This window comes from Carcharodon carcharias, chromosome 14, assembly GCF_017639515.1.
Source record: "Carcharodon carcharias isolate sCarCar2 chromosome 14, sCarCar2.pri, whole genome shotgun sequence".
In the NCBI taxonomy this organism is placed as follows: Eukaryota; Metazoa; Chordata; class Chondrichthyes; order Lamniformes; family Lamnidae; genus Carcharodon; species Carcharodon carcharias.
In genome coordinates this window covers 124,931,734-124,957,199 of record NC_054480.1, presented here as the reverse complement: position 1 = coordinate 124,957,199, position 25,466 = coordinate 124,931,734, and the positions used below count along the sequence as shown (strand labels likewise).

At 47.2% G+C, this 25,466-nt stretch overlaps 1 protein-coding gene across 12 annotated transcripts in view; it reads left to right on the top strand.

The window, feature by feature from the left end:
- Positions 1-25,466, top strand: part of LOC121286919 (unconventional myosin-IXb) — a 147,840-nt gene that overhangs the window by 121,372 nt on the left and 1,002 nt on the right. For 9 of the 12 annotated variants that reach the window (XM_041204196.1, XM_041204202.1, XM_041204200.1 and 6 more), the window contains 8 exons: positions 163-355; positions 4,932-5,060; positions 5,885-5,990; positions 12,950-13,081; positions 17,863-17,977; positions 22,702-22,749; positions 23,700-23,842; positions 25,229-25,356. In XM_041204196.1, coding sequence (XP_041060130.1) covers positions 163-355; positions 4,932-5,060; positions 5,885-5,990; positions 12,950-13,081; positions 17,863-17,977; positions 22,702-22,749; positions 23,700-23,842; positions 25,229-25,356 — 994 coding nt within the window. Of the gene's footprint in view, positions 1-162; positions 356-4,931; positions 5,061-5,884; positions 5,991-12,949; positions 13,082-17,862; positions 17,978-22,701; positions 22,750-23,699; positions 23,843-25,228; positions 25,368-25,466 lie in introns of all 12 variants that reach the window. The other 3 variants (XM_041204204.1, XM_041204203.1, XM_041204198.1) reach the window with 2 other exon arrangements.

The following is a 25,466-nucleotide window of genomic DNA, read 5'->3' as shown; positions in this document are numbered from 1 at the left end:
CATGGCTCCAATGGTGGTAGGAATGCTGTTACTGCATCGCAAGAATAGGGCACCGTAACTGCTAGCCGACAGTCAGGATGTCAGGACCACACCAGGGTTATTTGGCACTGTTGCAGCTGTGGCTGCACTGGTCAAACTCACTGTCATCTTCACTATTGTCAGAGTGACTCCGAGGGAACGTCACGGCATTTCGGGGTACGGGTCTGTGCGCTGACGGACGAGAACCAGACGGTGCCCATGGTGATGGAGGTGCTGGTGGAATACGTGGAAATGAACGGACTATACACGGAGGGAATTTACCGGAAATCTGGTGCAGCAAACAAGATGAAGGAGTTACGGCAGAGGTTGGAAGAGGGTAGGTGATTGTACTTGTGCTACTTTGTGTATCCATGTGTCTTGGCGATGCAGAGTGAGCATCACAAGCATTATACCCAGTAAGGAAACTGTTATGACCGAGAACCAACCAAATACATCTCCAGATCCCCAGTGTGGAGGGAGCTGTGTCGGGGGGAGGCAGTGGCGTAGTGGTAATGTCACTAGACGAGTAAATCAGAGGCTCAGGCTAATGCTCTGGGGACACAGGTTCAAATCCCATGATGGCAGCTGGTGGAATTTACATTCAATTAATAAATCTGGAATTAAAAGCGAATCTAATGGTGACAGTGAACTATTGTCGATTGTCCTAAAAACCCATCTGGTTCACTAATGTCCTTTAAGGGAAAGAAATCTGCCGTCCTTACCTGGTCTGGCCTCTATGTGACTCCAGACCCACAGCAAAGTGGTTGACTCTTAACTGCCCTCTGAAATGGCCTGGCAAGCGACTCAGTTGTACCAAACTGCTATGAAGTCTAAAGGGAATGAAACGGGATAGACCACCTGGCATCAACCTAGGCCCCAGAAATGACAATGGCATTCAAAGCCATGTCGACCGTGCAACGTACCCCTTACTAACCTGGGGGCTTGTGCCAAAATTGGGAGAGCTGTCCCACAGACTAGACAAGCAACAGACTCTTAAAATCATACCTTAGAGTGACTGAGCTTGATATCAAGGCAGCATTTGACTGAGTGTGGCATCAGGAGCCCTAGCAAAACTGGAGTCGATTGGAATTAGGGGGAAAACTCTCCACTGGTTGGAGTCATACCTAGCACAAAGGAAGATGGTTGTGGTAGTTGAAGGTCAGTCATAGCTCCAGGACATCACTGCAGGAGTTCCTCAGGGTAGTGTCCTCAGCCCAGCCATCTTCAGCTGCTTCATCAATGACCTTCCTTCCATCATAAGGTCAGAATTGGGGATGTTTGCTGATGATTGCACAATGTTCAGCACCATTTGCAACTCCTCAGATACTGAAGCAGTCCATGTCCAAATGCAGCAAAACCTGAACAATATCCAGGCTTGGGCTGATAAGTGGCAAGTAACATTCGTGCCACACAAGTGTCAGGCAATGACCATCTCCAGCAAGAGAGAATCTAAACATCGCACCTTAATGTTCAATGGCATTACCATTGGCTAATCCCCCACTATCAGCATCCTGGGGGTTACCATTGACCAGAAAATGAACTGGACTAGCCATATAAATACTGTGGCTATGAGAGCAGGTCAGGTGCTGAGAATCCTGCAGCGAGTAACTCATCTCCTTACTTCCAAAGTCTGTCCACCATCTAAAAGGTACGAGTCAGGAGTGTGATGGAATACCCTCCTCTTGCCTGGATGAGTGCAACTCCAACAACTGTCAAGAAGTTTGACATCATCCAGGACAAAGAAGCCCGCTTGATTGGCACCCCATCCACAAATATTCACTCCCCCACTACCGACACACAGTAGCAGCAGTGTGTACCATCTACAAGATGCACTGCAGGAATTCACCAAGGCTCCTTAGACAGCACCTTCCAAACCCATGATCACTACCATCTAGAAGGACAAGAGCAGCAGATAGATGGGAACACCACCACCTGCAAGTCCCCCTCCAAGCCACTCACCATCCTGACTTGGAAATATATCGCCGTTCTTTCATAGTTGCTGCGTCAAATCCTGGAACTCCCTCCCTAACAGCACTGTGGGTGTACCTACACCACATGGACTGCAGTGGATCAAGAAGGCAGCTCATCACCACCTTCTCAAGTCCAATTAGGGATGGGCAATAAATGCTGGCCCAGCCAGTGAAATCCACATCCCATGAATGAATAAATAAAAACACCATCACCAGAGATAGGGGCACAGTGGTATACAGTCAGGAGGGAGTTGCCCTGGGAGTCCTCAGCATCGACTCTGGACCCCATGAAGTCTCATAGCATCAGAGCAAACTGTGGGCAAGGAAAACTCCCCCTGGTTACCACCTACCATCCCCCCTCAGCTGATGAATCAGTGCTCCTCCATGTTGAATACCACTTGAAGGAAGCACTGAGAGTGGCAAGGACGCAGAATATACTCTAGGTGGGGGACTTCAATATCCATCTCCAAGAGTGGCTCAGGCCCAGCACTACTGGCCGAGTCCTAAAGGACATAGCTGCTAGACTGAGTCTGCGACAGGTGGTGAGGGAACCACCAAGAGGGAAAAACATATTTGACCTCATCCTCACCAACCTGCCTGCCACAGATGCATCTATCCATGACAGTATCGGTAGGAGTGGCCACCGCACAGTCAATCTGGATGCAAAGTCCCATCTTCACATTGAGAATACCCTCCATCATTGTGCTAAATTGGGATAGATTTCAAACAGACTGAGCAACTCAAATCTGAGCATCAATGAGGTGCTGTGGGGCAGCAGCAGAATAGTACTGAAGTCTGGTGCTCCAGAACTTGCCGCGCCTCTAGCCAAGCTGTTCCAATACAGCGACAACACTGGCATCTATCTGGCTATGTGAAAAATTGCCCAGGTATGTCCTGTACACAAAAAGCAGGACAAATCCAAACTGGTCAATTACTATCCCATCAGTCTACTCTCGATCATCAGTAAAATGATGGAAGGGGTCATCAACAGTGCTATCAAGCGGCACTTGCTTAGCAATGACCTGCTCTCTGATGCTTAGTTTGGGTTCTGCCAGGGCCACTCAGCTCCTGAACTCATTACAGCCTTGGTTCAAACACAAAAGAGCTGAACTCCCAAGGAGAGGTGAGAGTGACTGCCCTTAACATCAAGGCAGCATTTGACCGAGTGTGACATCAAGGAGCCCTAGCAAAACTGAAGTCAATGGGAATCGGGAAAACTCTCCACTGGTTAGTTTCATACCTAGCACAAAGGAAGATGGGTTGTGGTTGTTGGAGGTCAATAATCTCAGCTCCAGGACATCACTGCAGGCGTTCCTCAGGGTAGTGTCCTAGGCCCAGCTATCTCCAGCTGCTTCATCAATGACCTTCCTTCCATCACAGGGTCAGAGGTAGGATGTTCGCTGAGGACTGCACAATGTTCAGCACCATTCGCGACAACTTAAGATACTAAGCAGTCCATTTCCAAATGCAGCAAGATCTGGACAACAGTCAGGCTTGGGCTGACAAGTGGCAAAACATATGCACCTCAAGTGCCAGGCAATGACCATCTCCAACAAGAGGGAATCTTGACTATTTACCCATGACATTCAGTGGTACTTACATCACTGAATCCCTCATTATCAACACTCTTGGGGTAATCATTGACCAGAAACTGAACTGGACTAACCATATAAATAATAAAGCAGAAAATGCTGGAAAAACTCAGCAAGTCTGACAGCATCTGTGGAGGGACAGAAATGGAGTTAATGTTTCCTGACTGTATGACTCTTCTTCAAAGCCACATAAAAATTGTGGCTACAAAAGCAGGTCGGAGGCTAGGACTCCTGCAACGAGTAACTCACCACCTGACTCCCCAAAGCCTGTCCACCATCAATAAGGCACAAGTCAGGAGTGTGACGGCACACACCCCACTTGCCTGGGTGAGTGCAGCTCCCATAGCATTCAAGAAGCTTGACACCGTCCAGGACAAAGCAGCCCGCTTGATTGGCACCACATCCACAAACATTCATTCCCTCCACCACTGATGCACAGTAGCAGCAGTGTGTACCATCTACAAGATGCACTGCAGCAACTCACCAAGGCTCCTTTGACAGCACCTTCCAAACCCATGACCTCTACTATCTAGAAGGACAAGGGCAGCATATATATGGGAACACCATCATCTGGAAGTTCCCCTCCAAGTTACTTACCAAACTGACTTGGAAATATATCGCTGTTCCTTCACTGTCGCTGGGTCAAAATCCTGGAACTCCCTCCCTAACAGCACTGTGGATGTACCTACACCACATGGACTGCAGTGGTTCAAGAAGACAGCTCACCACCACCTTCTCAAGGGCAACTAGGGATGGGCAGTAAATGCTGGCCTCGCCAGCAACATCCACACCCCAGGAATGAAAAAGAAAATTTAACCTGAGCTGTACTTGCCCTGGGAGTGTTTGATGGGGACAGTGTAGAGGGAGCTTTACTCTGTATCTAACCCCGTGCTGTACCTGTCCCGGGAGTGTTTGAAGGGGACAGTGTAGAGGGAGCTTTATTCTGTATCTAACCCCGTGCTGTACCTGTCCTGGGAGTGTTTGATGGGGACAGTATAGAGGGAGCTTTACTCTGTATCTAACCCCATGCTGTACCTGCCATGGGACTGTTTGATGGGGCCAGTGTAAAGGGTGTTTTACTCTGTATCTAACCCCGTGCTGTACCTGTCCTGGGAGTGTTTGATGGGGACAGTGTAAAGGGTGTTTAACTCTGTATCTAACCCTGTGCTGTACCTGTCCTGGGAGTGTTTGATGGGGACAGTGTAGAGGGAGCTTTACTCTGTATCTAACCCCGTGCTGTACCTGTCCTGGGAGTGTTTGATAGGGACAGTGTAAAGGCTGTTTTGCTCTGTATCTAACCCCGTGCACACTGTGAGCTTGTGTTTGAACTGTTTGTGCCTCTGTGTTTCAGACCCTGTGTCGGTGGGTTTGGAGAAGTACCACATTCATGCTATCACCGGGGTGCTTAAGCAGTGGCTCCGTGAACTTCCAATCCCGCTAATGACCTTTGCTCTGTACAGCGACTTCCTGCGTGCTATTGGTGAGTTCACAGTTTTGAGGTATGAATCATAAGCATTATAGCACAAGAGGAGGCCATCTGGCCCATCACACCTGTACCAATCCTAGTAAACCTGATAAATTCATCACACTCGCCTGCAAAGTTTGTCCCTTCAGGTATTTATTTATTATGTTTTGAAAGTTCCTATTGACTCTGCTTCCACTGCCCTTTCAGGCAGCGACCTCCAGTTCACAACAACTCAGTGTTTTTTTAAAAAAAAAAGAAAAATTCTCCTCCTCTCCCTCTGGCTCTTGTACAGATTCTCTTCAATCTCTGTCCGTCTGGTTCCTGACCCTCCTGTCACTGGAAACAGTTTCTCCTTATTTACTCTATCAAAACACCCTTATAATTTTGAACATCTCTATTAAATCTCCCTTTAACTTTCTCTGCCCTAAGGAGAACAATTCCAGCTTCTCCAGTCTCCCCACATAACTGAAATCCCTCATCTCTGACATCATCCTAAATCCCCACTGTACCCTCTCCAAGGCCTTGACGTCATTTCTAAACTGTGGTGTACAAAATTCAACACAATACTCACCAGTCATTTATAAAGGTTTAGCGTGATGACTGCCTTTTGTACTCTCTGCCTCTATTTATTAAAGCCCAGGACCCCAAATGATTTTTTAAACAGTTGCCTTAACTTGTGCTACTTCAAAGCTTTGTGTTCATACACCCCCAGGCCTCCCTGTTCCTCCACTCTCTAAGATTATAATGTTTAATTCACATTGCCTCTCCTCAAGATTCCCAGAAAAATGTATCACTTCCCACTTCTATGTTGTTTAATTTTCTTTCCCTTTGTCCATCAGAACATCCGGGGAGACAGGAGCAGATTCAAGCGGTTTACAGTGTCCTGGATCAGCTGCCGGGCCACATTTACTGCACGCTAGAACGTCTCATCTTCCACCTGGTCAAGTAAGAGGGGCACTGGCAATGGAGTTACCATAGCGATGGAGTCTTTAGAACATGCTACTCCTGACGAAAGTCAATATTCAAACCTTCAACGCTTAGGCCAGGAGCTTTCATCTCAGAGTGGGAAGAGATGGTGCAGAGAAAAGGGGGGGGTGGTGGAAGTCACACTCTCTCTAAGATGGCGGGGCAAGGGCCACGCTCTCAGTGGGGAAGGTTGGATGGCTGGGCTGGGGAGGGTTGGGGTTGGAAAAGCAGATCACGTTTCTGGTGGGTGGGGAGGTGGAAGGGGTGGGGTTATATCTGTGATTTCTTGGATCGGTTCTGCATCCTACAAACCATTAAGGGTTTGCCGATGGGAACTCAAGCTCCTCTTGTCACTCCATGCCTGGAGAGTGACCAAGGGCCGTTTACTGTTCACTCACATTGGGACCTAATTGCCTCCTGACCCGGTCTGTGAAGAAATAGGGAGTTGCCTCCCCTGACACTGGACACCAGCTGTGTCAGGCTGATTGTCTGACCAATTGTGGAATCCACAATGAGTGGGCAGTCTGCCATCTAGTTTGGCAGTGAATTCATTTGTTCAAAGCACTCTTTAAACTGTTGATAATTTTATAAAAAGGGAAATATATTTTGATTCATTGAGTTCTCTGCAGCTTTAAACAATTATTTAACACACCATTTCCCTTAATTACAACAGTGACTACACTTCAAAATGACTTTGTTGGCTGTGAGTCACTTTGGAACATTGAGGGTGTGAAAGGCATATGGAAATGTGAGATTGAGTCATGATAAAATTCGTTCCCAGAGTACACTGCCCCAATCAGCCCAAACCCTTCCCATTTGTTCCCATTGGATAGAATCCCAAGGGATTAAATGTATCTACTTCCCATTCATTCCTGCAGTCAGAATTTGAACGGACTAAATCTCATCCCATTGGACAGGAGCACAATCGATTATAATCAAACCCCTTTCCAATTATTCCCATCATCAAAACTTAAATGGACCAGACCTTTGTCCCACTACCCCAAGGACCCTCCTCCCAAATCACCCCCATTGTGCAGTGGGTCTGATTTTGTTTGTTTCCACAGCTACAACATCTCCAATCATGGCTTCTCTTCCTATCCTTGTACTGTTAAATCTGAATCCCCCTCAGGATCGACCCTTGGCCCTCTCGTCTTCATCTATATGTTGCCTGTTGGTAACATTATCCACAGCTGTAGGGACAGGTACCTCATGATCTCCAGCACTGGCTCTCCCCCCACCTGACTCAGCCCCTCTGCTGCCTCTGTGTTGTCTCATACCCAGCCTTGTACGAGTTGTGAATTCTTCAGGCTAAACATTGTAACACTGCAGCCATTGTCTTTGGTCACTGCCACAAACTTCATTCCCTTGACACCGATTTCAACTTCCTCCCTGGCTGCTGAATCATGTTGACTGATCTAAGCATCCCAGCTTATATCCTCTGCATCACCAAGATCGCTTATTTCTGCCTCCATAAAATCATCTGTCTCGGCTCTTTCGTAAGCTCCAAGACTTGAATGTTGCAATGCTCTGGCCGGCCTCCCACTTTCCACCCTCTGTAACTTGAGCTCATTCAAAACTCTGCTGCCTGTGCCTCCATCCATTTACCTATCACAGAATCACACAGTACAGAAGAGGCCCTTTGGCCCATCGAGTCTGCACCGACACGTGAGAAACATCTGACTCCCTACCTAATCCCATTTACCAGCTCTTGGCCCATAGCCTTGAATGTTATGACGTGCCAAGTGCTCATCCAGGTACTTTTTAAAGGATGTGAGGCAACCTGCCTCCACCGCCCTCCCAGACAGCGCGTTCCAGACCGTCACCACCCTCTGGGTAAAAAAGTTTTCCCTTACATCCCCCCTAAACCTCCTGCCCCTCACCTTGAACTTATGTCCCCTCATGAATCACTCTTCAACTAAGGGGAACAGCTGCTCCCTATCCACCCTGTCCATGCCCCTCATAATCTTGTACACATCGACCAGGTCGCCCCTCAGTCTTCTCTGCTCCAACGAAAACAACCCAAGTCTGTCCAACTTCTCTTCATAACTTAAATGTTTCATCCCAGGCAACATCCTGGTGAATCTCCTCTGCACCCCCTCCAGTGCAATCACATCCTTCCTATAATGAGGTGACCAGAACTGCACACAGTACTCCAGCTGTGTCCTCATCAAGGTTCTATATAACTCCAACATGACCTCCCTACTTTTGTAATCTATGCCTTGATTGATAAAGGCAAGTGTCCCATATGCCTTTTTCACCACCTCACTAACATGCCCCTCAGCCTTCAGGGATCTATGGACACACACGCCAAGGTCCCTTTGTTCCTCAGAACTTCCTAGTGTCATTGCTATTTATTGAATACTTCATTGTCAAATTACTCCTTCCAAAGTGTATCACCTCACAGTTTTCAGGGTTAAGTTCCATCTGCCACTTACCTGCCCATTTGGCCATCCTGTCTATATCTTCCTGCAGCCCAAGACACTCAACTTCACTGTTAACCACCCGGCCAATCTTTGTGTCATCCGCAAACTTACTAATCCTACCCCCCACATGGTCATCTATGTCGTTTATATAAATGACGAATAACAGGGGACCCATCACAGATCCCTGTGGTACTCCACTGGACACTGGCTTCCAGTCACTAAAGCATCCTTCTGTCATCATCCTCTGTCTCCTACAACTAAGCCAATTTTGAATCCACCTTATCAAATTACCCTGTATCGCATGTACACTTCTTTATAAGTCTCCCATGTGGGACCTTGTGAAAGGCATTGCTGAAATCGATATAAACTACATCAACTGCACTACCCTCATCTACACACCTGGTTACCTCCTCAAAAAATTCAATCAAATTTGTTAGGCATGACCTCCCTCTGACAAAGCCATACTGACTATCCCTGATCAAACCTTGCCTCTCCAAGTGGAGATAGATTCTACCCTTCAGAATTTTCTTCAATAGTTTCTCTAACACTGACGTGAGACTCACTGGTCTGTATTTCCCTGGCTTATCTCTACAACCCTTCTTAAATAGCGGAACTACATTAGCTGTTCTCCAGTCCTCTGGCACCTCCCCTGTGGCCAGAGAGGAATTAAAAATTTGACTCGGAGCCTGTGCAACCTCCTCCTTTGCCTCCCTCAGCAGTCTGGGACACAAATCATCCGGACCTGGAGATTTGTCCACTTTTAAGCCTGCCAACACCTCCAATACCTTTTTACTCCCTATATCAATTTGCTCAAGAACCTCGCAGTCTCTCTCCCCAAGTTCGATACCTTCATCCTCATTCTTTTGGGTGAAGCCGGATGTGAAGTATTCATTCAACACTCTACCGATGTCTTCTGGCTCCGCCCATAGATTGCCCCCTTGGTTCCTAATGGGCCCTACTCTTTCCCTGGCTATCCTCTTCCCATTGATATACTTATAGAATATCTTGGGATTTTCCCTACTTTTACCAGCCAGAGCTTTCTCATATCCCCTCTTTGCTCTCCTAATTGCTTTCTTAAGCTCCACCCTGCACTTTTTGTACTCCACTAATGCCTCTGCTGATTTGCTCCCCTTGTACCTGCTAAAACCCTCTCTTTTCCTTCTCATCGTGTCCTGAATATCTCTGGTCATCCATGGTTCTCTGAGCTTGTTACTCCTTCCTATCACCCTGGAGGGAACTTGTTGAGCCTGTACCCTCCCCATTTCCTTTTTGAATGCCCCCCACTGCTCCTCTGTAGATTTCCCCACAAGTAGCTATTCCCAGTCTACCTTGACCAGATCCTGCCTTATTTTCATAAAATCCGCTCTCCCCCAATCCAAAATAATTTTTTGCAACTTGTCTATTTCTTTGTCCATAACAAGCTTAAACTGTACCATAGAGATAAACTGGACCCCTCCCTCTGGATTCTTACCTTCTCTTGATCTTTTCATTGAGAACTGTCGGCGCGACATTAGTCGTCTCAATTTCTCTGCTCCTCTCACCCATTCTAACCTGTCTCTCTCTGAACTTACTGCACTCCATTCTCTCAGGTCCAACCTGACATTGTCATCAAACCCGCTGACAAGGGTGGTGCTGTTGTTGTCAGGCGCACTGACCTCTACCTCGCGGAAGCTGAGCGTCAACTCGCAGACACTTCCTCCTACCTCTCCCTGGACCATGACCCCACCACTGAACATCAAGCCATTGTTTCCAGAACTGTCACTGACCTCATCTCCTCTGGGGATCTTCCTCCCACAGCTTCCAACCTGATAGTCGCCCAACCTCGGACGGCCCGCTTCTATCTCCTACCCAAAATCCACAAACAGAACTGCCCCGGTAGTCTCAGCTTGTTCCTGCCCCACATTTCTCGTTATCTTGACTCCCTTCTCTCTCCCCTTGTCCAGTCCCTTCCCACCTACATCCGTGATTCCTCTGACACCTTACGTCACATCAACAATTTCCAGTTCCCTGGCCCCAACCGCTTCCTCTTCACCATGGACGTCCAATCCCTCTACACCTCCATCCCCCACCAGGATGGTCTGAGGGCCCTTAGCTTCTTCCTCGAACAGAGGCCTGAACAATCCCCATCCACCACTACTCTCCTCCGTCTGGCTGAACTTGTTCTCACGCTGAACAATTTCTCCTTCAACTCCTCTCACTTCCTCCAAATAAAAGGTGTGGCTATGGGTACCCGCATGGGCCCCAGCTATGCCTGTCTCTTTATGGGGTATGTGGAACATTCCTTGTTCCAGTCCTACTCCGGCCCCCTTCCACAACTCTTTCTCCGGTACATCGATGATTACTTCTGTTCTGCTTCATGCTCTCGTCGGGACTTGGAAAAATTTATTAATTTTGCTTCCAATCTCCACTATTTTCACGTGGTCCATCTCTGACATTTCCCTTCCCTTCCTTGACCTCTCTGTCTCAATCCCTGGTGATAGACTGTCCACCAATATCCATTACAAACCCACCGACTCCCACAGCTACCTCGACTACAGCTCCTCATGCCCCGCTTCCTGTAAGGACTCTATCCCATTCTCTCAGTTCCTTCACCTCCGTCGCATCTGTTCCGATGATACTACCTTCAAAAACAGTTCCTCTGACATGTCCTCCTTCTTCCTTAACCGAGGTTTTCCACCCACGATCGTTGACAGGGCCCTCAACCGTGTCCGGCCCATCTCCCACGCATCCGCCCTTACGTCTTCTCCTCCCTCCCAGAAACATGATAGGGTCCCCCTTGTCCTCACTTATCACCCCACCAGCCTCCGCATTCAAAGGATCATCCTCCACCATTTCCGCCAACTCCAGCATGATGCCACCACCAGACACATCTTCCCTTCACCCCCCTATCGGCATTCCGTAGGGATCGCTCCCTCCGGGACACCCTGGTCCACTCCTCCATCACCCCCTACTCCTCAACCCCCTCCTATGGCACCACCCCATGCCCACGCAAAAGATGCAACACCTGCCCCTTCACTTCCTCTCTCCTCACCGTCCAAGGGCCCAAACAGTCCTTTCAAGTGAAGCAGCACTTCACTTGCATTTCCCCCAACTTAGTCTACTGCATTCGTTGCTCCCAATGTGGTCTCCTCTACATTGGAGAGACCAAACGTAAACTGGGCGACTGCTTTGCAGAACACCTGCGGTCTGTCCGCAAGAATGACCCAAACCCCCCTGTCGCTTGCCATTTTAACACTCCACCCTGCTCTCTTGCCCACATGTCTGTCCTTGGCTTGCTGCATTGTTCCAGTGAAGCCCAACGCAAACTGGAGGAACAACACCTCATCTTCTGACTAGGCACTTTACAGCCTTCCGGACTGAATATTGAATTCAACAACTTTAGGTCTTGAGCTCCCTCCTCCATCCCCACCCCCTTTCTGTTTCCCCCTTCCTTTTGTTTTTTTTTCCAATAAATTATATAGATTTTTCTTTTCCCACCTATTTCCATTATTTTTAAGTATTTTAAAATATTTTATGCTCTCCCCACCCCCACTAGAGCTATACCTTGAGTGCCCTACCATCCATTCTTAATTAGCCCATTCGTTTAGATAATATCACCAACTTTAACACCTATGTGTTCTTTTGTTCTATTGTTGGTGACTTCTTTTGATGATCTGCTTCTATCACTGCTTGCTTGTCCCTACAGCCACACCACCCCCCTCCACTTCTCTCTCTCTCTCTCTCTCTCTCTCTCTCTTCCGCCCCCCCCCCCCCCCCCCCCCACACACACCTTAAACCAGCTTATATTTCAACTCTTTCTTGGACTCACTCAAGTTCTGTCGAAGGGTCATGAGGACTCGAAACATCAACTCTTTTCTTCTCCACCAATGCTGCCAGACCTGCTGAGTTTTTCCAGGTAATTCTGTTTTTGTTTTAAACTGTACCATGTTGTGATCGCTATCACTAAAATGCTCCCCCACCACCACCTCCTGTCCAGCTTCATTCCCCAGAATTAGGTCCAGCACTGCGCTGTCCCTTGTTGGACCCTCTACATATTGACCTAAAAAGTTCTCCTGTACACATTTCAAGAAATCCACTCCATCCAAGCCCTTAACACTACGTCTATCCCAATTATCACGATCCAGAATATTCTACATTGTTCTGCCTCTGGCCCTTTCCCTACCTTAATCTCTGGAATTTCCCCCCTAACCCACCTTCCTCCTTAAAAGCACCTCTGACTGAACTTCTGATCACATGTCCTAAAATCTCCTCCTTTATCCTAGTATCCATTTTGTTCTGGTTGGCTGCTGTGAAGTACCTTGGGAGCGTTTGCAATGTTGGAAGCACAAAGTAAATGGGAATTGTTGTTGTACAGAATGCCAATGAACCAAACCACTACCCAAATAGTCCCAATGGAACCAGCTACTTCCTGTCAATTCCCAGAGTTCAGAATATGATTCTGAGCTCTCTGTTCCTGTCAGTGTTGTTGTGAAATTGGAGTCTATCCCCTTCTGATGATGGTATTCTTGGTTTCAGAGTGGCTGTATTAGAAGAGATGAATCGCATGTCTCCCAATGCTCTGGCAATTGTCTTTGCACCATGTATTCTCCGTTCACCAGACAGCTCGGATCCACTGACGAGTATGAAAGACGTCTCCAAAACAACCATGTGGGTTTTCATCTGATCCTATTCCACAGAAATTAATACTGTATTGAGAGAGAGAGAGGGGACTGAGTGTCCCAGCACTGACTGTGTGTGTAACAGGACTAGATGTCCCTGCACTGACTGTGTGTGTATAACAGGACTGAGTGCCCCAGTACTGACTGTGTGTATATAACAGGACTGTGTCCCAACACTGACTGTGTGTGTGTGTAACAGGACTGTGTCCCAGCGCTGACTGTGTGTGTGTGTGTGTGTGTGTGTGTGTGTAACAGGACTGAGTGTCCCAGCACTGACTCTGTGTGTGTATAACAGGACTGTGTGTCCCAGCACTGACTCTGTGTGTGTATAACAGGACTGAATGTCCCATCACTGACTCTGTGTGTGTATAACAGGACTGTGTGTCCCAGCACTGACTCTGTGTGTGTGTATAACAGGACTGAATGTCCCATCACTGACTCTGTGTGTGTGTGTATAACAGGACTGTGTGTCCCAGCACTGACTCTGTGTGTGTGTATAACAGGACTGAATGTCCCATCACTGACTCTGTGTGTGTGTGTGTATAACAGGACTGTGTGTCCCAGCACTGACTCTGTGTGTGTATAACAGGACTGTGTGTCCCAGCGCTGACTGTGTGTGTGTGTGTGTGTGAGTGTGTGTGTGTGTGTGTGTGTGTGTGTGTGCGTGTGTATAACAGGACTGTGTATGTGTGTGTATAACAGGACTGTGTGTGTATAACAGGACTGTGTGTCCCAGCACTGACTGTGTGTGTGTGTGTGTGTGTGTGTGTGTGTGTGTATAACAGGACTGTGTGTCCCAGCACTGACTGTGTGTGTGTGTATAACAGGACTGTGTGTCCCAGCACTGACTGTGTGTGTGTGTGTGTGTGTGTGTGTGTGTGTGTATATATAACAGGACTGTGTGTCCCAGCACTGACTGTGTGTGTGTGTGTGTGTGTGTATAACAGGACTGTGTGTCCCAGCACTGACTGTGTGTGTGTGTGTATAACAGGACTGTGTGTCCCAGCACTGACTGTGTGTGTGTGTGTGTGTGTGTGTGTGTGTGTGTGTGTGTGTATAACAGGACTGAGTGGCGCAGCACTGATTGTGTGCGTGCAAAATGGGAATGTGTTTTTCTTACCTGATGCTATGCCGCCATCTTGTGGAGAATGGAGTGTATTCCATGCCAATGTTTTATTGATTTGTGAGAGCTGCCCTGCCAGTTCCTTTGTCTATTCATTTTTCAATAGCATCTGACTACTGTAGTTACACAGGAGTCTATTTGATCCATCAAGTCACAGACAGATTTCATTTTGCTGGCAGTTTTTGACATTGTGATACTGGGATTCTTCAAAATGCAGGCTTGATGAATTCAGTTTGCTAGGATGATCATTGGCTTCCCTGGTGTAGGTCGGGTACTGACAGCACAGCAAGAACACTGACCCATTGCCACTGAGTTGAACTGTTACTCTAGGACAGACGATTCAGGGTGCGTATGGGATACAAGACTGGCGCCTGGAGGAAATAGACAAATGGACTATCCAGGGGTCTGTCTTACCCCAGCCCTGTTCAATTTGTACACCAACAACCTACCCCCAGTCCGGTCCCGGAAGTTTATCTATGCAGGTGAAACCAGGTGGCAAACAGGCTCAGACTTTCCCTGTGCTGGAAAAACACTAAATGACGATATTACAAAGCTGGCTGACTAATGCAAAACATGGTGCCTAAAACCACCTCTAGCACATTCCAGTATCACAGTGCCAGCACTGAGAGAGAGCTGAACATCACCCTGGAGGCCAGAGATTGAAGCATGACACACCCCGCCGCCCCCCCAATGTTTATCTGGGTGTCGCCCTTGACAGAGCCCTTACGTACAGGCTGCACCTTATCAACACTGCAGAAAAATTTAAAACTTGCAATAACCTCCTCAGTAAACTGGCCGCTACCTCATGGGAAATCACAGGCCAAGTCCCTAAAGACCCCTGCTCTTGTCACCACGTACTCAACTGCAGAACACTGGCCCAGTGTGGTACCCATCTGCCTACACCAAACTTATCGATGTGCAACTCAACTCAACAATGTGCATCATCTCAGGTACACTTCAACCAACTCACCTCCCCTGACTCCCAATCCTGAGCAACATTGACCCCCCACCACCCCCCTCCACTCCTAAAACATCAGGAGGGCAATTTCAACAGGCAAGTTCCTAAAGAGGATCTATTCCAACCCAAGCCTGCCTTTATTCAAGGACCTCCTCAACCCACCAGCCGCTCGCCATCCTCACGCCAACGCATCTGGCTAAACCCACCACAACAAGGAGTAAAAGCTGAAGATGTATGGCAAGAGAAAACATCCACCAGAAAACACTCTTGCATCGTAGACCCCACTGCTTGTCCACCTGGCTTTGATCTCCCACGGCGACCGTGGGTCCTTTTTAACCATTCACGGACTGGTTAAGGTCTTTGGGCAGCCACCCAACACCAGAGGGGTCACCCAGACCATCCAGATTGCAGCTGTGGTGCAGTCCAAACAATGGCTGACAGGGGAACTGGTGGCATAGTGGTAATATCACTGAATTAGTAACCCAGAGGCTCAGACTAATGTTTGGGGACATGGGTTCAAATCCCACTATAGCAGCTGGTAGAATTTAAATTCAATTAATAAAATCTGGAATTGAAAGCTAGTCTCAGTGATGGTGACCATAAAACTATCATCGATTGTTGTAAAAACCCATCTGGTTCACCTAATGTCCTGTAGGGAAGGGAATCTGCTATCCTTGCCTGGTCTGGCCTACGTGTGACTGCAAACCCACAGCAATGTGGTTGACTGCTCTCAAGGGCAATTCAGGATAGGCAGCCAATGCTGGCCTGGCCAGTGACACCCATGTCCCATGAACAAATATTTAAAAAAAAAATTCTGTGTCCACTGACTAACTTTGAAGGCGGGTTTAAAGAACTCCATCTAGCTGCTCACGAGGCCATTGTTTGGCTCTGTGACTATGCACACGCTAAATAAATACTGGCAGATCTTTTTCAAGCAATAAGCCAACTACCCCACACACTCCCTGTAACAGGATTCACAACGCCTGAAGTTCGTTCATTTGTGCACACACAGAAATGGATGAAACAGTACATCGTAAATGTGACTGCAGTGCTCAGAGTGACTTTACAATATCACTTGTGTGTCGCTCCCTGCTATATCCCTTTCCCCAACTGGGGTAAGCAATAGATGGGGAGGCCAAGGTGCCTCATCCTTGTGTCAGTCACAACAGTGAGTCTCAGAACATTCAAGTGTAGGGGTACACTCCATCAGCCCAACTTACTCTCATTCCAGCAAGGAGCGAGTGGGTAATTATCAAGAGCAGGAACCCCAGCTGAGGACAGTTACCACCTGATCAGCTGAGATCATAGAATGATAAAGCGCAGAAAGAGGCCATTCAGCCCATTGTCTCTGTGCTAGCTCTTTGAAAGAGCTTTCCAATTATTTCACTCCCCTCCCCTTTCCCTTGCTGTATCAAAAAAAATCTCTCCTCATCCAGCCTCTAGTTGTTTTGCCAATGATCTTCAATCTATGTCCTCCGGTTACTGCCACTCCCGACACTCAAAACAGTAACTCCTCATGATTTTGAACACCTCTATTAAATCTCCCCTTAACCCTCTGTGCTCAAAGGAAACAATCCCACTCACTCTATTCTCTCCATTTTCAGGTCTGTGGGGAAAGAGTGGGATTAATTGGAGAGCTCAGTTTTACACCAAAAGTCAATTTACTCGGTCCTCAGGGGTTCTCCTGTCCCTGTCAGTCATGTCACACCTGAAGATGAAGAAGATAAACTCTGTTGTCACCCAAGTCAGAAGATTGTGGGTTCAGGTCCCACTCAAATACTTAAACCCATGTCTAATCTGACACTCCCTGTGGCAGTATTGAGGGAGTGCTGCACTGCCAGAGTTGCCATCTTGTGGATGAGGCATTAAACCAAGGCTCCATCTGCCCCCTCAGGTGGATTAAAATATCCCATTATACACTCTTGATAGCCAGTGGTGAAGTAGAATCCAAAGCCCAGTCTTGGGATAACAAAAACAGAATTACTTGGAAAAACTCAGCAGGTCTGGCAGCATTGGCGGAGAACACAGTTGACATTTGAAGTCCTCATGACCCTTCAACAGAACAGTTCTTCTCCGTCGATGCTGCCAGACCTGCTGAGTTTTTCCAGGTATTTCTGTTTCTGTTTTTGTTTTGGATTTCCGGCATCCGCAGTTCTTTGCTTTTATTCCAGTCCTGGGATAGATTTATTCACAGTGTAAAACATTACAGGTATATTTTTCCTGACTCCACTCTCTCCCTGTGTCCTTAAGTGTCTTTTTACTCTTTTGAGCAACCAATTAAACTAAATTAAAGAAAACGAGGGACAAAGTAAGTGTCTTTTTATATGTGCTTGAGTAACCATCCAATCAATGTCCTCCATTTATATGTACTTAACCTCAATTGATACAATTAACACCATGGCGCTATTCATCTCTTGGTGCCCTATTCAATTACTATCCCTCGACCAACACCTCTAAAACAGATTATGTGGTTATTGTCAAATCGTATGTTTGCGGAATCTTGCTGTGCACAAATTGGCTGCTGTGTTTTCCACATTACAACAGGGATTACGCTTCAAAAAGTAATTTATTGGACTGCAAAGTGCACTTAGGTCCTGCGCTGCTGAAAGACACTGCGGAAATGCAAATTCTTGCTTTTGGGTTAATGTGATTTGCTGTTGTTAATAGTTTCTCCGTGTTTTGCTGACAGGTGTGTTGAGCTCCTGATTACTGAACAGATGCGGAAATACAAAATCAAAATGGATGGAATTGCTCAACTGGAGACAGAAGAGCAACTCGCTGTCCGGCGCCTCTCGCTCCTCCGTGTAAGTCAGCAAACTCACGTTTACCAGCGATCGGAACGGAGGAGCAAGCGGAGGCTATTCAGCCCCCTTGAGCCTGTTGTACAGGAACCAGAACAGGCCATTCAGCCCCTTTGAGTCTATTGTACTGGATTGACACTGTTCTTTGCAGCCCAGAGGCTGTGTTCTCTGCTAGGGTTAAGGACCTTACCTCGGGGCTGAAGAGAAACTTGGAGGTGGGAGGGGAAGGATGCAGTTGTTGTGGTCCAAGTGGGTACCAACAACATTGGTAGGAGCAAAAGAGAGGTTCTGAGTATGAGCAACTAAGGACTAAATTAAAAAAGCAGAACTAAAAAGATAATAATCTCTGGATTACTAGCTGAGCCACAAGCAAATTGGCATAGGGTAAATGAGATCAGAGAGTTGAATGTGTGACTTAAAGATTGGTGTGGGGGAAATGGATTTTGATTCTTGGGGCACTGGCACCAGTACTGGGGAAAGAACAAATAAGAATATAAGAAATAGGAGCAGGAATAGGCCATTCAGCCCTTTGAGCCTGCTGCACCGTTCAGTGAGACCATGACTGATTGTCTACTTAAACATCATTTTCCTGCACTATCCCCATATCCTTTGTTGTTTTTAATATGTGGAAATCTATCAATCTCAGTATTGAACGTGCTCAACGACTGAGTCTCCACAGCTCTCTGGAGCAGAGAATTCTAAAGATTCACCACCCTCTGGGTGAAGAAATTCCTCCCCACCTCAGTCCTAAATGACTTGTCCCTTATTCTGAAACTGTGTTCCCTGGTTCTAGACCCCCCCCCAACCCCCCCCCCCCCCCCCCCCCCCCCCCCCCCCCCCCAAACCCCCCCAACCCCCCCAGCCAGGGGAAATATCTTTCCTGCATCTACCCTGTCGAGCCCTGTAAGAATTTTGTATGTTTGAACAAGATCACCTCTCATTCTTCTAAACTCCAGGGAATAAAGGCCCAGTCTATTTAATCTTTCCTCATAGGACAATCCCTCCATCCCAGGAATTAGTTTGGTGAACCTTCGTTGCATTCCCTTTATGGCAAGTATATACTTCCTTAGGTAAGACCAAAGTTGCACACAATACTCCGGGTGTGGTCTCACCAAGGCTCTATATAATTGCAGTAAGACATCTTTACTCCTTAAATCCTCTTGTAATAAATGCCAACATACCATTTGCCACCTTAATTGCTTGCTGTACCTGAATGTTAACTTTCAGTGACTCGTGAACAGGGACACCTAAGTCCCTCTGAAGTTCACCTCTTTCAACACTCTGGGATGTAGGTCATCAGGTCCAGGGGATTTATCTATTTTAAGTCCCATTAATTTCTCTAGTACTATTTTTTTTAATGATTAATTTAATGATCATTTACATTAGGCCCTTGATTCTCCATTATTTCTGGGAGGTTTTTTAGTGTTTTCCTCTGTGAAGACAGGATTTGTTTAGTTTTGCTGCCATTTCCTTACTCTCCATTAAATCGCTCCTGATTCTGCTTGTAATGGACCCTCTTTTGATTTTGCTAATCTTCTCCCTTTGGCATACCTATAGAGGGAGCCGAGAGGGTTTTGAACTAAATTGGGGTGGTGGAATCTAATGGAGTTATGATCATTAACTGCAAAATGCTCCCCTACTGATACCTCTACCACTTGCCTGGCTTCATTCTCCAAAATTAGGTCCATGACTGCCCCCTCTGTTGTAGGACCTTCTACATACCGGCTTAAAAAGCTCTCCTGGATGCATTTTAAGAATTCCGCTTCCTCTAAACCTATCACACTATGACTAACCCAGTTAATATTGGGAAAGTTGAAATCCCCCACTATTACTACCCTATTATTTTTACACTTCTTTATACAGATTGGATGATTCAAATTCACAAAGGTACCCTGGAGGATGAGTTCATAGAGAGAATTTAAGGCAATTTCTTAGAACAATATGTTCTAGAACCAACCAGGGAGCAGGCTATTTTAGAACTGGTCATGTGTAATGAGGCAGTGTTAATTAATTACCTCATAGTAAAGGATCCCCTTGGTAAGAGAGATCATAACATGATAGAGTTGCACATTCAGTTTGAGAGCGTGAAATGTGTGTCTGAATCTAGAGTCTTAAATAAAGGCAATCACAAGTGTATGAAGGCAGAGTTGGCTAAAGTGGAATGGGAAAATAGGATAAAAGGTAAGGCAGCAGAGAAACAATAACAGACGTTTAAGCAGATATGTCACAATTCTCAACAAAGATATATTCCATTGAGAAAGAAAGACTCTATGAGAAGGATACACCATCCATGGTTAACTAAGGAAGTTTAGGATGGAATCAAATTGAAAGAAAAGACATACAATGCTGCAAAGATTAGTGATAGGCCAGAATATTGGGAAAATTTTAGAAGCCAGCAAAGAATATTTAAAAGAGGGAGAAATTGGAGTTCGGAGAAAACTAGCAAGAAATATAAAAATAGATAGTAAAAACTTCTACAAGTATTTAAAAAGGAAAAGAGTAGCTAAAGTGAGACTGGAGAATTAGTGATAGGAAACAAGGAAATGGCAGAGACTTTGGCCAAGTATTTTGTATGTTTTCACATTTGAAGCATCCCAAGATTAGAAGAAATCAAGATGCAAAAGGGGGAAATTAAAACTACCACGATCACTAGAGGAAAAAATACTAGGAAAACTAATGGGACTAAAGACTGACCAAGCCCCCTGGACCTGATGGCCTTCATCCTAGGGTCTTAAAAGAAGTGACTGCAGAGATAGTGGCTGCATTGGTCGTAATCTTCAAAAATTCCTTAATTTCGAAAAGGCCCTAACAGATTGGAAAACCATAAATGTAACACCTCTGTTAATGAAAGGAGGGAGATAGAAGGCAGGGAACTACAGGCCAGTTAGCCTAACATTGGTCATTGGCAAAATGCTAGAACCTATTATTAGGAAGTAGTTGCAGGACATTTAGGAAATCATAATACAATCAGGCAGAGTCACATGGTTTTGTGAAAGGGAAATTGTGTTTGACAAATTTATTAAGAATTCTTTGAGGATGTAGCAAATGGAGTGGAAAAAGGAGAACCAGTAGATCTAGTGTATTTGGATTTCCAAAAGGCATTCGATAAAGTGCCATTGCATAGGATAAAAGCTCAGTGTTTGGGTGATATATTAGCATGGTTAGATGATTGGTTAACCGACAGGAAACAGATAAGGGATAAATGGATCATTTTTAGGTTGGTAAACTGTAACTAGTGGAGTGCCACAGGGATCAGTGCTGGAGCCTTAACTATTTACGGTCTATGTTAATGATTTGGATGAAGAGGCTAACTATTGTAGCCAAATTCACAGATGATACAAAGATCGGTAAGAAATCAAGTTGTGAGGAGGATACGGGGTCTACATAGGGATATAGGTAGATAAAGTGAGTGGGCAAAATTTGGCAGATGGAGTATAAATGTGGGAAAATGTGAGGTTGCCAACTTTGGCAGCACAAATAAAAAAGCAGAATATTATTCAAACAGAGAGAAATTGCAGAATTCTGCGATACAAAGGGATCTGGGTACATGAATCCCAAAAAGTCAGTGTGCAGATTGAGCAAGTAATTAGGAAGGCAAATGGAATGTTGCCCTTTATTGTAAGGGGGATGGAATATAAAAGTAGGGAAGTCTTGTTGCAACTGTATAGGGCGTTGGTGAGACTGTTCCTAGGATATTATGTACAGTTTTGGTCTCCTTCCTAAGGTGGGATATGTTTGCATTAGACACAATTCAGAGAAGGTTCACTAGGTTGATTCCTGGGTTGAGAGGGCTTTCTTACAAGGAAAGGTTGAGAAGGTTGGGCCTGTGCTCATTGGAGTTTAAGAGAATGAGAGGGGATCTTACTGAAACATATAAGATTCTGAGGGGGCTTGACAGGATGGATGCTAAGAAGGTGTTTCTCCTTGTGGGGGAACCTAGAACTGGGGGTAAATTTGAAAATAAGGGGTCATCCATTTAAGGCTGAGATGAGGAGGAATTTCTTCTGTCAAGGGATGTTAGTGTTTTGGTTTCTCTTCCACAGAGAGCAGTAGAGGCTCGGTCATTGAATATATTTAAGACTGAGTTAGACAGATTTTTGATCAACAACTGGGGTAAGGGTTTGTGGGACAGGCAGGAAAGTGGAGTTAAGACCACAGTCAAATCAACCATGATCTTATTAACTGGCGGAGCAGGCTCAATGGACCAAATAGCCTACTCCTATTTCTTATGATCTTATTAACAGAGGAGGCCATTCAGCTCATTTGAGCCTGTTGTACATGAACCAGAGGAGGTCATTCAGCCCCTTGAGCCTGTATCTCTCACAGAGGGGTCTAATGCTGAGCAATGGTATTTTTTGAATCTGAAGTTTTTCTCGCTGGGGATTTGTCACTTTGTAATTTCGGTTTTGATTGGTTGACAATCCTGACTCATTGAGTTGGGCTTTGGTGTTGCAGCCTCTGTCTGGGTCAGAATTCTAGCTGAACAGAGGATAAGAGTGACTGATGCCCTGGAGGCTGTGGAGAATCTGGGTCAGCAGACTGGGAGGGGGCAGGGTGTTCTGCAGGGTAGGCTCCCCCACCTTGCTATAGGAGTGATTGAAGAATTTGCTGTGTTGACATTTCTGTGCCTGATTTTCTGTTGTTGTAACAGTGATCTGATTGGGACTGAGTTTGGTGCCTTCTCTCTCTTTCTCTCTCTCTCTCTCTGTCTCGCTCTCGGTTTCCAGCTTTGGCCTCTTGAAGTTGGGTTCTCTGCTCCATACGATGGGGTGCTGGTAGGTACTGGGCTCATTCGGTTGACCCTTTCTCCGCATGTTCCGTTTCCATTCCTTGGTTATCGCATGCAACCGACCCCTTCTGCACTGACCTCCATCACTAGCAGTCACCAGTTTACATTGCATGTGATATTGTGTGTTGCATGCCAACTCTCAAGGAGTAATCCTGCACCCTGACCCCTGTCCTCTCGTAATGCTCTCTTTATTGTATGCTTCCTGATTTGATACTTCACTCCATGCCCCACTCCCTGTTTGCTGTTCCCATTGTCCTGGTGTTGCTAAGGCAACACTCTGCCCCTTTGGAGTGGCAGCAAGCGGATTAAGGATGCATTATTAATCGCTGCAAATGTGTGCTGCTCTCAGCCACCAACATTTGATGGTGGGGGGTGGGCAGATTGACCACTTGGTGTGCAGCAAGTCTCAGTGACTACACATCATGGCTAGATGTGTGACTAAAGACCAGTCTCTCCTGAGCCTCCACCTAACTCACCCCTCCCCATGCCATCCCCAAATCCACCCTCTCATTCCCATCTTCACCCTCACCCAACCTAGCTGGGAACTGCGCACCACCACGGGGGCAACAGACCCAAGCCATGGCCTGTGGATGGGATCATATATATTGGAAGCTTTAATAATCAGTACTTCAATTCAACACTCCCCCCAGTCCACTCCTGAAGCCTCCTCCTGGGGCCACAGGCACACCCTTCTCCTGTCCACCAACTCCCAACCACACAGCTGGTTGTGACCACGTCCATATGCACGTGGGTATCACTGGGTCAGGATCAAGAACAGGATCCAGGACTGATTTGTATCCCTCACCCCTAATCATCCCGAGGCGTTGGGTGCCGACGACCAGCCTGACCGTGTCCTGGAAACTCAGCACCAACCCGATGGAACCAGGGACCACAAGGAGCTCAATCACATTGACCATCTTCCCCATCTCCCTTTAGAGTAAAAGCCCTCGGAGTCCAAAACCCGTTGAGGAGAATCCCCCAAAGTTGGGAAGCCTGGATGAGGAGGAGCCTTCAGATACTGACATGGAACACGAAGAGGAAATCCTGATCGAGCGAATCCAGTCGATAAAGGAGGAGAGGTGAGTTGAGAGGTGTCCCACTCACTGACTCTCAGTGGAGAATGGGTCCCACACACACTGATTCACTGGGGTACAGGTCCCACACACACTGACTCTCACTGGGGTACATGTCCCACACACACTGACTCTCACTGGGCTACGGGTTCCACATACACTGACTCTTACTGGGGTACGGGTTCCACACACACTGATTCTCACTGGGGTACGGGTTCCACACACACTGACTCTCACTGGGGTACGGGTTCCACACACACTGACTCTCACTGGGGTATGGGTCCCACACACACTGACTCTCACTGGGGTAAGGTTCCACACACACTGACTCTCACTGGGGTACAGGTTCCACACACACTGACTCTCACTGGGGTACAGGTCCCACACACACTGACTCTCACTGGGGTACGGGTCCCACGCATACTTACTCACTGGGGTACGGGTCCCCCACACTGACTCTCACGGGGGTACATGTCCCACACACACTGACTCTCACTGGGGTATGGGTTCCACACACACTGACTCTCACTGGGGTACAGGTTCCACACACACTGACTCTCACTGGGGTACGGGTTCCACACACACTGACTCTCACTGGGGTACGGGTCCCACACATACTTACTCACTGGGGTATGGGTCCCCCACACACTGACTCTCACAGGGGTACAGGTCCCACACACACTGACTGTCACTGGGGTACGGGATCCACACACACTGACTGTCACTGGGGTACGGGTCCCAAACACACTGACTCTCACTGGGGTACGGGTTCCACACACTGACTCTCACTGGGGTACAGGTTCCACATACACTGACTCTCACTGGGGTACGGGTCCCACACACACTGACTCTCACTGGGGTACAGGTTCCACACACACTGACTCTCACTGGGGTATGGGTTCCAGCCACACTGACTCTCACTGGGGTACGGGTTCCAGACACACTGACTCTCACTGGGGTACGGGTTCCAGACACACTGACTCTCACTGGGGTACGGGTTCCACACACACTGACTCTCACTGGGGTAAGGGTTCCACACACACTGACTCTCACTGGGGTACGGGTTCCACACACACTGACTCTCACTGGGGTATGGGTCCCACACATACTTACTCACTGGGGTATGGGTCCCCCACACACTGACTCTCACTGGGGTACGGGTCCCACACACACTGGCTCTCACTGGGGTACAGGTCCCACACACACTGACTCTCACGGGGGTACGGGTCCCACACGTACTTACTCACTGGGGTATGGGTCCCCCACACACTGACTCTTACTGGGGTATGGGTCCCCCACACACTGACTCTCACTGGGGTACGGGTTCCACACACACTGACTCTCACTGGGGTACGAGTGCTCCACTAACAATCTCTTTGCTCTCTCTCACAGGGATCAGCTGACGCTTGAACTCCCGGAGTTGGAACAGAGGGGTTCTGATGAGGAAAACATGGACTCTGAGGCCTCCCTCAGTATGGAGAGTCTCCTCGACGATCGACCAGGGCAAGGGGAGGCCGGAGGTCAGTAAAAAGTAGGTTGCAACCTTGTGTACTTATGAATTTCTGAGATTCTCTCACCTTTAGTGGGTGTGGAGTAGTTCAGTATAATTGTATATTAGACAGCGCGTCCC